Raw genomic sequence first — 13,225 nt, 5'->3', positions numbered from 1 at the left:
TGCCCGTGATCACGGTTGCTGTAAAGTAACCGAAACGTCGGGAGTATGTAGTTTATTGCAAAAATAAATCACGCGTAGTTTATCCGAAAAATACTAGTTTCATTTGAATATATCACTACTTTATAAGTTGAGTATTGAAACAATAAAAAGAAATTTTGTTCATAGTTGCACGCAACTTTTTAACACGTTTATTTAAAATCTTTCCAGCACATTTTTATATCGATATCGGTGAAAACCTCCGCTTGTACCGCTCTATGGAATTATTGGGCGGGTTATCGCTATACAGGGTGGGGGAAAAGTCGATAGCTCCTCGCGTGGTTACATGATGCAACCTGCACAACAATAATAATAATTATTAATAATTATAAAGCCTTAATACACTTAAATCCTTTTATTATAATGAGATTACACTCGAGCCTCTTTTTTACTATATATTTTCCGCAACTGTTATAAAATTTGTCTCGATTCAGCAGATAGCGCTAATTGATATTTCAAAATAGTTTTACGTTTTTCACAGATTAAAAAAAATCTATTGAACTCGATGTAATTATGGATTATGATTTGATTTCCAAATTATTTTTCTTGCGATTTTTAATGATTTCATTGTTTCTTTTTTTTTTAGTGTAAAATATTTCGTGCTTCACAAAATGAATCTACCTAGTATCATAAATCAGTGTTTTATATAATTAAAATTAGAAATTGTCTTATGTAAGAAGAAGGACTTGTAAAAAGGTTTTACTTCATAAAAAAAAATAAGTTATCAATAATTTTTATAAGTTAACAAGAGGAGAAGCGACATTGGTGATATCCCTATTAGTTATGACAGCTTCACCAGGGAGGGTGGATAGTGCGAGTAGGATAACTTTTGTAATAGGGGTCTAGTGAAACGTGGGCGTTCGCATGCTCCAATTGTGAGATCGTTCCTCAAAGAAGTCGGACATCGGCTGGGGATAAGGATAAGAGGAGATTGGCATAAAAGTATATGATTACATACCTCCTTCCAACGATAGAACGTTGAAGCTACATGTATGAAACTGAAGCTCGTCTTCGCTGGCGAAGGTAATATGTGTATTCTCTTCCGTCACGCGGGTATTTGTCTGTATTGTCAGTTGTTATTTTTTGTCAGAGACTAAGAGCACTTCTTTAGGACGTTTCTTAACTATCGGGGAGTTGGTGGACTTGGAGTCGTGAAAAACCTTTGACGACCAGCGGGTTTGATGTGAGCTTGATATCTCAAAAAATCTTTTTAAGATCCTCTTGATGTGTATAGCTATCATAAGGAGTTGGAGTGAAATTCCTGATGTAACAGGGTGCTTCTGTAGCTATACGCATGAATTAGTTCTAATCACTTGCAATTTTTACTAGCTTAAAAACGAACATAGGCGTAGTACACGTTTACGATAGGTCTAGAAATTTGCAGGTGTTGTAAATTCTGAACTTATTTCTAAAAGATATTTTTCTTTTACTGCAGATCATAGAGCTAGTAGGCAGCTCTGTTCATTACTATCTGAATATGCGCTCGGAAGATTAAATTACTTTTTGCTAGGGAAGATCTTATAATTTAATTGAGAAGACGGAGCCTTAGAGATGTCTATCGGCGCCTTTATAGGGCAACGAAGTGTTCAATGTTGTTTGGAATGCCATAACTGTCTTTGTAAAACAATATTTATTAATTTTTATTTTGGATCAGCAGTGATAAATAAAAAAAATAATTGTTTGAAATCTAGATGGGTAAAATTGATAAAAAAAACTCAGCCTATTCATTGGTGAAACAATAAAATTAATAATAATAATTATTATTATTGGAACTACTAAAAATATCATGCAATGAGTCCGAATTATTTTATCTATATTACTTTTATCCAGAACGATTACTATATGTAATCGGATAATTAGAAATTTTAAGTATTTTTGTTGCCTTTAGGTATTTTTTAAAAGTTTCACTCGAGGTATCAAATTCTCGGACAAGATGTCTTTAAACATGTGTTATCCATATTGGCTTCATATAAAATATTGATGTGTTAATTGCTTTTCTTGTAAATTTTATTATTTGTGTATTTTTCCCCCTTTTTTAAAGAAGTTAATTAACCAGAAAATTGCCAATTTCACAAAATTTATAAAAGGTGTGTGTTTTTGTTATTGTTACATTGTGGTGAGTATAGTCCTGTCAAATGCGGAATCAGGCTAAACTAATTCTAACCCTGCAGAAATTTGTAGGATTGTTGAAAATATTATTTTTAAACGAAATTAAAAACTCTGCATGGATCCGAAACATGGAAAAAAACACTAAAACAGTTTTTTTGCAATTGCCATGCTGTCCCATAAGATTCAGATGGAAAAATACCTATACCTTCCTTCCTTACCTTCCTACCAATGATTGGTTGAGACGCTGCGATGAGATCTTTAATTCTGAATTAAATACAGTATTATGTATATAAAGGGTCAGTGTGATTTTGATGTTCAGGTCTTTCGAGATGATCCCAGAGTTTGGGCCATAATTGGTTTCCACCCGTTAGTCAATATTATACAATTATTGAGATTTAGTTCTTCACGCTCTACATCGTCATGGATTAGGGGTCTTATAATTGTTTTTTTATTTGTAACAGATATTTTAGCAGTGCGTCTTTTGAATCATTAGACATTAGTACATCATTCTACCAACTCTCACGCTTTCTATTCGCTGAAGTACAAGTTACCAAATTCTAATGGACTGTGCGAAGTTTACGCATCTTCTCGTGTACCATAGCACTCTCAAAGTTAGGTGTGATTCACATCATCTGGACGGTTTTCGTTGTCAAATAAATGTATATAGAACAATATCTCGACGTTTTATCTTAGAACAAAAATGGGGGTTTTTCAAAAGTTGAGCGTAGAGGTTTTGCTTCACGTAACTTAAACGTCGTTGGCAGCACCTTCACAATACACAACAGTGTTAATAGTGTAAAAAAAGAATGAGCAAACTTTTTTGGCATAAGAAAATTAATATATACCTCACAAAACGATTTAGTGGCGTTCTTCCATTAGTCAGGTAGATTTGAATTAGATTAAAATATAAGAGAAAGTAAAAATGGAGTGTGGTTTTTATATATTAATAAATGAATTTGGTTAAAAAAGCAGTAACAGAGGAACTAAATTAATTAAAATTATTTTAAATAGATTTTAATTTAAAAAAATCATTAATTATAATAATTCATTTCATAAATAATGAAGTTTTCTGTTTTACATTCGGTATTATTGTGCTTTATTCGAGCCGCCTATGAAGATTATATAATTTGCAATATTATGTAGACCTATTTTCTTTGTATGGCGTGCAATCTTTTATATAACTAAACTTTTGTGTAACCATTAATTATTTATGTATATATTAATATATCTATCAAACTATTTGCGAAATTTTTGAATTATCTTAATAGATTTTTAGGAAGTAAAGCAAAATTTATTTAAACAGATTGGATGGTTTATTCTGTTGCAACTTTTTAATCTGTTATTTAAATACGGATCAGTGATTGGTACTTGACGAATGGCGATTACCGCTATTGAAGTGAGACTGTGATAGCCTAGTTTTGTGGAATGTATAAATTTTTGTTATTTTTAATTTAAAATTATCAGATATTTCGATTTTGCTACATTAAATCATTAAGGACAACTTTTCTTCTAAATATATTTTAAACAGTAAGTAAACAAAGTAGCTTCTGCATGATTACTTCAGTATAATGGTTAAAGGAATGTTCTGGTTATTTAAAAGTTGTTCGAATAACGTATGTGATTAATTATATTCTTTGTACCCTTGCATGAAAATAAAAGTATAAACTTATCTTTTTTAAGCTTTGACACGTGGTTTAACAAAATCTATTGTTTCATAGCTACATTTTATGACGAAACTACCGTTAAACTTATTACTTTATTAATAATATTTTGCTTTATAATTTAAAAAATTATCTTGGAAAGCTAAATTCTCTTTCTTTATACTATGTATATTTCGATATTTCTTCGTATTTTATATAAACTTAATTCGAAAATGTTCCAAAAACTAGCTGTAACCTGTAAGTTATAATATACTATCAGATGGCTGAAGTACCAGAAATGAGCTCTTCTACTCCCGAAGAATTGCTGGCTGCGGGTCGACGACATTTAGCAGTGAGAGACTATACATCAGCTGCGGAAACACTCGCTACAGCCTGTGAACTGCTTGCAAAGAAACATGGTGAATTTGCAGATGAGTGTGCTGAGGCATACTTATGGTTAGTTTTAAAATAATAAGCATTCTATATAACTAATTCATATAACACTGGTTTTAAAGTATTTAAAAATGTGAAATTAAAAGTTTCAATAGATTTTCGTTATGATAGGAGACAATGAAATATACTTCAACGAGGCTAGACATATGTCTCTGTACATATATTGTAGCTTTATGCTTTGCCCATAAAGCTGTTATTTCATTATTTAAATTTATTAATTTATAAGTGATGAGGATTCTAGTTCGATAAAATTTTTATTAAATACATATTTGTCATTTATAACCTTCAGGTATGGCAAATCTCTTCTTGGTTTGTCAAGAGAAGAAAATGGTTATTTGGGTGACGGAGTAGCTGGGGGAAATAATGAAGATGGGGACAATGAAGGTATTAAATAACTATGAATTTTAAATATGTTTAATATATCATGGAAAGAAGAAATATACCAAAAATAAAATTGAAATAATTGATGTAACCACCTGTATATTGAAATTTACATGTGATTATTCTATTTTAGAGGAAAATGGTGAAGAAAATGCTGAAGCGGAACAGAAAAATGGAGAAATTGCAACAGAAGACGGCGATGATGAAGAGAATAAAGCTGAAGGGACAAAAGAAAATGATAAAACTGAACCTGAATCAACTACTAAGGACGAAGAACCTGGAAGTAGTACGGAAAATGAAGAAAAGCCAGTAAATATTACTTATATCGTACATATTATATTACAACTTATAAGTACTTATAAAAATTTCTACTGCATTAATGTTTATTCCTTATGCTGCTTACTTGTTAAAATTTTATATATTTTCTGTTAGGGTACATCAAATGGGGATGTAAATGACGACTCTGTAGTTAATCTGGACAATGAAGACGATGTGGATAATTTACAACTCGCCTGGGAAATGTTGGGTAAGAACATAGATTAAATATATGGCTATATCTTATATATCTATTTCTAAAACAAAGGGAGAGGTTCTTGATTGTCTCTCCCTGCAACAAAAGTCAATTTGACTGTAGTTTCATTGTATAGACCTCCTAAGAGTTAGAAGAATGATATGCTAAAAACGTTTCTTAATAAGTTATTGCTGGCTGTAGCTTAGAGTTTTGGTTGAAAAACTAAAGATTAATTCATACTTTCAATAGATCTATCAAGAAACATTCTTCAGAAGCGGGCAGAAAATGGCAAGGATGTTCGAGCTTTATTGGCTGAAGTACATCTCGCTCTCGGAGAAGTAGCGCTTGAGAGTGAAACTTATGATAAGGCTGTTGCCGATATGAGTATGTTTATGATTTATTATATTACTTAAAATTTACTTTTTTTAAGTTTATGATCATCAAGTTGGAATATTTTGACTTCTACTTATTGTTGTCATATATATATACAATTTTTTTTTAATTTTTAATTTTCAGTCAGCTGTTTGGACATACAGAAAGAACTCTACAAAAGTGATGACAGACACATTGCTGAAACCCACTATCAAATTGGTGAGATTATTGTTTGAGATACAAATTAATGCCTGGACTAAGAGTTTAGGGATCCTGTTATATTTAAAAGGTTTTCTCTAAGAAATAAACATACAGAACATGTTTATGAGAATATATGTTGGAACAATATCAGATTGATTAAATTAATGTTTGATATAAAGAAAGATATTAAATTTAATATACTAACATGCCAAATAATCCAACATTAAACATAATTTTAATTAATTTTGATATCTTTGAAAGTTTTTAGTACTAATTAATTAATTCCTAATAACTACATATATTCTTTACACTTGTAATTTGTTCTACTACAGGTCTGGCAAATTCACTGGCATCGAACTTTGAAGATGCAATCACACACTTCAAAAACGCTGCAAACATTCTCGAAACTAGAATAAAAACTCTGGAAAATCCAAAGACAGTTTCAGAATGTGCCACAGTTAAGAAATACGCTACCACGGACCCATTTTATTCAGTGGAAGGTGAAATTAAGGAATTGAAGGAACTTCTACCGGAGATACAAGAGAAAATTCAAGATATGATGGATTATAAAGCCGAGGTAAGACCGTGCGACTGTGTCGAAGCTACACGAAAGATGCTTAGGAGCATGATAATCAAGGAACAGAAACAGTGCAATGGCATTGAAGTATGAACGGCTAAAGTTATACACATCACATAGACGGTGATGTTCACATACATTCCATGATAAAGTAACTGCCTTTTTAAAGTATTTAAGTCTGATTATCCTTAGTTTTAGCCAGTAGCTATATACAGTATTGTGATGATTGCTAGAATTAAGTGCCTTAATGAATCTCATTCACAATACCCAGTGTTATGCAAGTCATGTATTTGTTAGATGTAAGTGACTTTTTTTTACCACAGGGCCATTTTTGTATGTCTTTACATTTTTTTGTGTAATAAATTCTCTTAAATTTTAATCTGTGTGTTATTTCACTATCCGCATTAATGGTCGTGTGGTGAAAATTGCTTCTTGTGCGTATTATGGCCATTGATGTTTATTCAGATTAAGTTGGTAATGATCCGGGGATCGTTTTTCAATTAGAGCATTTACTTTACTGAATAACACAACCAATTTTTTTTTTAGATATGTTTATTCCTAATAACTCTTACTGAAATATTCCTGATTTAAGTTATATTTATATAATATAATCCCCTTTTGCTATACAATTCTTGTCTACTGGCCATAAACACAACTTGCATAATTTAAATGTGTTACTTAAGATTTTATAACGAGAGGGGCATTTAAAGTACCTTATCTGAATTGCCTTATCACATAATATCTCAATGAATGATCAACGAGTGATAAAATATTATACACTGATATTCGCCACAATATCAATATTAGTAACTTAGATGTTATTTAAACAAGTATTGTACCAGATTTGCCCTACATATATAGTATTCGGGGCTGAACATAAAATTTTATTCTTGCTTCCAACGGCTGTAATACTCATAATAAGTATTTTATAATGAAAGTAAAAGTATAGGACCCACCTATTGCAGGTATATTATTCATTTAAAAATATATTAGGGTATCACAGAGTAATTTAAAAAAAAGTTATTTATTATCTGTCAAATCAAACATTGAAGTCTGGGTAGAATCTATTCCTCGAGTTACTGGCCTTATCTTAGGATAGAATCTAAATATATTGTTGATTATATGACTTGACATTTACAAAATTTCCAACAGATATGAAATTTAAAAAATATTATTTTCAGACTATAAAAAGGGTACGTGAAACATTATGCCCTTCAAACGGAGAGAGCAGTAATGGCGCCGGTTCAAGCAAGACGGAACAAAAGGCATCAGACATCTCCCATCTCATAAAAAGAAAGAGAAAGAACAGCGAAGAAGGAGGTTCAGCACCGAAGAGGGTTAATACGTGAATGATGTTGGCATAATAAGCGTAGACATTGAACTTATTTTTTTTATTAAATTAAATTATTTTTATATAAACGTGTTTTCGTGGGTGATCAAAAAAGTTAAGACTTTTTGTCTTTTTAAGTCTGTTGATATAACTTAACTTTAAACGTCTGTAAAAAAATATTATTGGAACATTAAAGCCGAAACTACATTGTGTAAATATCAATGTTAGTTGTTAAATTCTATGAATAAGCGAAGTTGTTATGAGAGATGAAGACCTATATTTTAAATGGAATTTGTATCCAACAAAATTTTATAAATTTTATTTTTGATTGTCTTTGGATCGAGGCTTGTCTTTTGCCAATTGGACGCAGACGTGGCCTAAAAACTATAAGCAAAATAAGAAGTGAATGAAAAGAATTAATGTTACGCGTTAAAGCTAGAGTGATGTAAGTGAATTTAGTTGATAGGATTTCTTATTTAATATGTAATCATAGTTAAGGACTATAATGTAAGATGATAAAAATATTTTGTTTAATTAAACATGGCGAATTATGTTGCCTGCGTTTTATTTCATTGATGGTTTTTCAACCGAGTGGTATATGTCAGCCCCCTTATAATAATTGGTACGGAAAGCTTTGAACACTAGCGACGTTTACAGGTGAGTGTTTTGTAAATGTAAAGTGAATTATAAATATATACGTATATATAGATTGTCCTTGAGTTAGAACATTAAAATATGTCGTTTCAAGTTTAGTACAAGATAAAAGGCATTAGTAGGTTTGTTTATTGGCTATATTTATTTTTTGTAATATTACAGAAGAAAAACTATTCTGGAAGGAAATCTTATTCCTTAATTCTCGTAGTTAAATTCAGTTCTGAATGGCTGCCGTGAGGGAACATTTTTTAAATATTTTGACGTTTTCGTGCAGAAAATCATGCAGAGATACAAAACTTTAAAACTTTTTATCGGAGTCAGTAGGAGATCTTTATAGTTATGTATCCAGTGTCCTTATAGTTTTAATTTCTTTTCCTCAGTTTTGTATAAATGATCTTAAAAGCAAACGTCTCTTAAATGGCAATGAGACAAATACGAGAAGTTCATAATTTACTTTAGTTTTATATTGTTAACAAAATAATTAATAACCGTACATCTAATGAGACTACGCTTTAAATTTTAACAACTGCTTTACCCATATTTTGTCCGTTCAACATACCGATAAATGCATCATATAGTTTATCGAAGCCCTCCGTGACATGTTCCTTGGGTTTTAGTTGTCCATTTTTAATCCATTCCACAATTTGTGAAAATCCTTCATTCCAACGTTGGAATTTTCTCCAAATTATGAAACCTTCAATTTTTAGTTCTTTGAATAAAATCATAGGTTGCAACATTTCACCTTTTGGTAATTTGTTTAAATCTTCATTATACACACTAATGCATCCGCATATCGTGACTCGTCCTAATTCGTTCATTTGGTTCATTATTATAGTGCTTATCTCTCCTCCAACGTTGTCGAAGTAGCAATCTACGCCGTTGGGCGCAGCCGCTTTAAGCGCGTTTTCAATATTGGCAGTTTTGTAATTAATAGCTTTGTCGAACCCAAGCTCTTTCTCCAGCCAGTTAACTTTTTCATCGGAACCGGCGAATCCGATGACCTTGCATCCCTTTATTTTAGCGATTTGTCCAACCAACGAGCCGACGGCGCCCGCTGCTCCAGTTACTACAACAGTCTCACCAGGCTTAGGTTTGCATATTTCCAAAAATCCAAAATAAGCCGACACGCCCGGCATTCCGACACAGCCTACAGCCAATGATTCCGACAGTCCCTTCAGATCTGGTATTTTGTAAACTGTATCCGGGATAGTTTTACTTGGAATGATTTCATTATCTTTATCTATTGTATAATCGCACCATCCCTTGTGGGAAACCACTTTCGTCCCGACTGGATATTTTGGATCTCTGGATTCTTGGACAACTCCAACCTGGAAGCTGAACTGATCGTAGGGTAATTTAAGAGTTGAATGAAATGCACGAAGATATGGATCTACGCTTATCCACTCCGCCTTAATCAAAATTTCGCCGTCCTTCAATGGTGGAAGTTCGTATTCAACTATTTCGAAGTCGGATCTTTTCGGAACGCCGTCGAATCTTTTCACTACGACATACTTGCGTGCCTTTACCATTTCGTTCTGTAATCATAAATGTTTTTCTTTTAACATTAAATATATTAAAAAAATATATAAGGGGAATATTAAAAAAATGTGACATTTAAATACTCTACATTCGTATATATGTTACGTTAAATAAATTAATATTGTACGGTCCTAGTTATAGTTGCCGGAACGTAACTTGGTAAGGGACGATACATTCGCAGAGTGTAATTTTTAGGTGACATGATGCGGAACGTAGCGAACGAGGTGGCAGAATTCCGTGCGCGTGATTGGATGTTCTTTCTCAAGTACAATATTAAACCTATTGTTTTTGTTACTGACCACTTTTTGTTGCACTAATTCTACAGGCACAAAACTTATCCCCAATACGCCAAGATCTGGCCAAGTTACGAGCCAGCAACTATATCAACCCCTTTTTATTATTATTTGTGTACTTATAGTACTAAAATATGTTATGTATTTATTTATTATAATATTTACATATAGAAAAAATATCATGTATTATATATTTATAAAATACAAAAACATGCAACGGCTATTAAACTTTGAGTAGGTACAATATAGGACTATTTCAAGGCTGGTGTTTATCTCGAATAAAATTTAATTATCCTTAGGCGGTCAATGCATTTTTACGGTTACGGAAAATGCTCCATTTAAATATCCAGGTCGTAAGATAGATAGTATAGGTCGTACTCGATCCTTAGAAGGAATAGTAGATAGATTTTTAAACGATCTTAACAAAGTAGATGACCAACCGATCTACACGTCAAAAAACTTGGCTCTACGATAATTACCTAATATCGCGTTTGAATTGGCCTTTACTTGTCTATGATCTTAATAAAACCCTTTCGTCAAAGTTAGATGCAGGCGTTATAAGGCGTTAAAAAAATATTAATGTAAATGTTTTGCTTATCTAAAAATACAACAAGACAGTTACATCGGTCCAAATGAGCGTGTCTCATCGAGTTGTTTCCAGACCAATGTTAATTATATATAAAGCGTTGTTATAAGAAGAACATCCAGTCGGGGACATTAGTATTAAGATAATTATATTGTATTAATGTTAAGTTCAGTCTGTAAAAGGTAGTCTATGTAATTGGTTCTCTAATTAAATAACCACCATATTTAAATAAAATCTATTTTTAAAAAGCCTTCGCCGTGTATTGAACTTGACTAGATGGAAAAGATAAAAAACGTTTTTATTTCAATTACTATGAGGTAATGAAACATTAAAAATACCTCGCTTATATATTTTTATGACTCTATTAATGTTAAAAAACAGCAAAATGGTCATGTAAATTTATAAAAATACATAAAATTACAATACACTTTAGCCTGATATCCAGATAAATTTCTCAATTTACTATGTCACTGGATGCTTTCATTTCAATAATAATAGTATTCAGGCATTAATGTTTAATACAGAATCGGTTTAATTAAAATTCTAACATTTAATTCAGACAATTTAACAACTAAGCGTAATATGACTGAATTGTTACCCCTATAAGAAGATTAATAAAATATAAACATAGTACTGATGGTATTAAAAAAAAACCTTCATGCAAACGATTTGCTTACTCAAAAATATATCGGTATTTTAATATAATATATATAGATACTAAATGTCTTATAGTTTCCGAGAACTTGGATGCTATTTACCTTTTATCACTTTTGATATAACTTTACAATAAGACAACTATAAACAAGTCTGCGCGCTGTGCTATGATAATGGATACTGAATCACAATATTTAAATCCTTTATACTGGTTGTAAAATCGTATCTATAACTATGATGCGTTGTAGAATTTATTTATAACATTACAATAAGTTATCATGAATAGTATAGTTCTAATAAGAATTAATTTTCTTTTACTTAGTCGTAGTCCAGCTATATTTTTTAAACGCCACGTAATACTCACATTATCAACTGTATGGTTACGACAATACATTTATAGTCTGTGTCACGTAACATCATACCCAAAACAACCGTTATACCTTAATCCCGAGGGAAACGTGGCCGGCTATGGTAACACAAGAAATTTAAAAAGTAGAAATTATTGAATTTCACGGTATTTCGTTTACTACAAAATAAATTTAACTTATACTTTGGCATCAAAGATACTTGGCGGTTATCCTTTTAAATTGTAGCTTACACGACAGGTTTGTAGGTTTAACATTGCAGTGCCATCTATGGATTACTTATTCAATCCAGTGAACAGATATCGCCATCTGTTAAAATCGTTTCGAGTTAACAGTGTGTATGTCAAATAATAGACAAATAATTTGTAATAAAATAATATTGCGGATATAAATTAAGATATCCTATCTTCTAAGTTGGATATAACTGTACACAGTGTGCAAATTTAATTTAAAATCGGTTAAGTGGTTTAGGAGTCCATCGCGTACAAACAACGTGACACGTGACACATTTATATATATATATATATATATATATATATATTAAGATGGGAATATCATATACCTATTGTTTTGGTGCCGGATTTGTGTTTGTTGATTATTTAACGATGTTATTTATAAGTTTTATGCTTAAATTTGATTATGCTATTATGAGACACGTTTTTAAATTTTATAAAAAATAATATATATTTATAAATTTATGTTATGATAAATAAATGATATGTTATTAAGGCTTTGCGAAAACATTTTTATTCAGTTTATACTAAGTTACTGGTGTTCAGGATTAATGTAGACCTTAAAGCAAACAGTGTATCATCATTAGTTTTAAAATCTTGCATGTCATTATTACATTACACGTTTATGTGACTAATGAAGTTGAGTTGCAGAAAGCGGTACGTGTGTAAGCTGCCGGTTATTTGATTGATTTTTTTTCTAATAACATAAGGTTTCTCATCTTCTGATTGTATTCAATACATTCTTTCTTGATTCCTTTGTTAGGATGTAGTTTGTAAATATTTAACAATGTTTAGTATTTTCGTGATAAATAGAAATTAATTATAGAATGAACACATTGTTAATTATAATGAAGATCATTGCTTTGCCAAAAATTTTGATATCTCACTTGTGTTAAGGATGGAGAGGGTTTATTCGTATAATTGTCTAATCTACATATAAATGTTCATACAAAGTTTTGAAAGTGTTTAAAAAATCACTATAAAAATTCCATAGACCGATTCTTAATACATGAACACTTCAGTTATACAGAAGATAAGATAGTTATAGAGGCACTTTTAAGATAAGGAATTACATCTACATAACTAAAGTATACAATTATATTCACAATAATGTTTTAAAAAATATAAAAGATACACAATTAATTGTATTTAAACCAGGGGCATATTATATTTGCATTATATGTAAGGAGTGTTAAACAGATAATAAAGAAATAATATATTTGTGTTTTCGCTCATAGACAACGAATTAGTTGTAATTTATAAGACACGTTACCTGTTATTAAAATTAAAC

General features: G+C 31.0%; 2 protein-coding genes across 2 annotated transcripts; one reads left to right on the top strand and one right to left on the bottom strand.

The window, feature by feature from the left end:
* The first annotated feature begins 3,512 nt into the window (after window positions 1-3,512).
* LOC116774215 (protein HGV2) lies at window positions 3,513-8,163 on the top strand. The gene is made up of 9 exons (XM_032666872.2): window positions 3,513-3,672; window positions 4,066-4,241; window positions 4,528-4,622; window positions 4,753-4,928; window positions 5,052-5,145; window positions 5,380-5,514; window positions 5,647-5,721; window positions 6,036-6,280; window positions 7,462-8,163. Exons 2-9 carry the CDS (start codon window positions 4,066-4,068, stop codon window positions 7,627-7,629), a joined length of 1,164 nt encoding a protein of 387 aa, XP_032522763.2. The 5' UTR covers window positions 3,513-3,672; the 3' UTR covers window positions 7,630-8,163.
* Window positions 8,164-8,701: 538 nt separating this feature from the next.
* Window positions 8,702-11,518, bottom strand: LOC116774228 (prostaglandin reductase 1-like). Its single transcript, XM_032666881.2, has 2 exons — window positions 11,441-11,518; window positions 8,702-9,799 (listed from the first exon to the last, which is right to left on the bottom strand). Exon 2 carries the CDS (start codon window positions 9,791-9,793, stop codon window positions 8,777-8,779), a length of 1,017 nt encoding a protein of 338 aa, XP_032522772.2. The 5' UTR covers window positions 9,794-9,799; window positions 11,441-11,518; the 3' UTR covers window positions 8,702-8,776.
* Window positions 11,519-13,225: the final 1,707 nt, after the last annotated feature.

Source organism: Danaus plexippus, chromosome 8, assembly GCF_018135715.1.
Source record: "Danaus plexippus chromosome 8, MEX_DaPlex, whole genome shotgun sequence".
Lineage (NCBI taxonomy): Eukaryota > Metazoa > Arthropoda > Insecta > Lepidoptera > Nymphalidae > Danaus > Danaus plexippus.
This window is presented reverse-complemented; position numbering and strand designations above follow the sequence as displayed.

Excerpts from the sequence above, each read along its gene's own strand:
- LOC116774215 (XM_032666872.2), top strand. The coding sequence starts at position 4,066 with ATGGCTGAAGTACCAGAAATGAGCTCTTCTACTCCCGAAGAATTGCTG. Across the intron at positions 4,929-5,051 it reads CGGAAAATGAAGAAAAGCCA|GGTACATCAAATGGGGATGT; the intron begins GTAAATATTACT and ends ATTTTCTGTTAG. Across the intron at positions 5,722-6,035 it reads TGAAACCCACTATCAAATTG|GTCTGGCAAATTCACTGGCA; the intron begins GTGAGATTATTG and ends GTTCTACTACAG.
- LOC116774228 (XM_032666881.2), bottom strand. The coding sequence starts at position 9,793 with ATGGTAAAGGCACGCAAGTATGTCGTAGTGAAAAGATTCGACGGCGTT.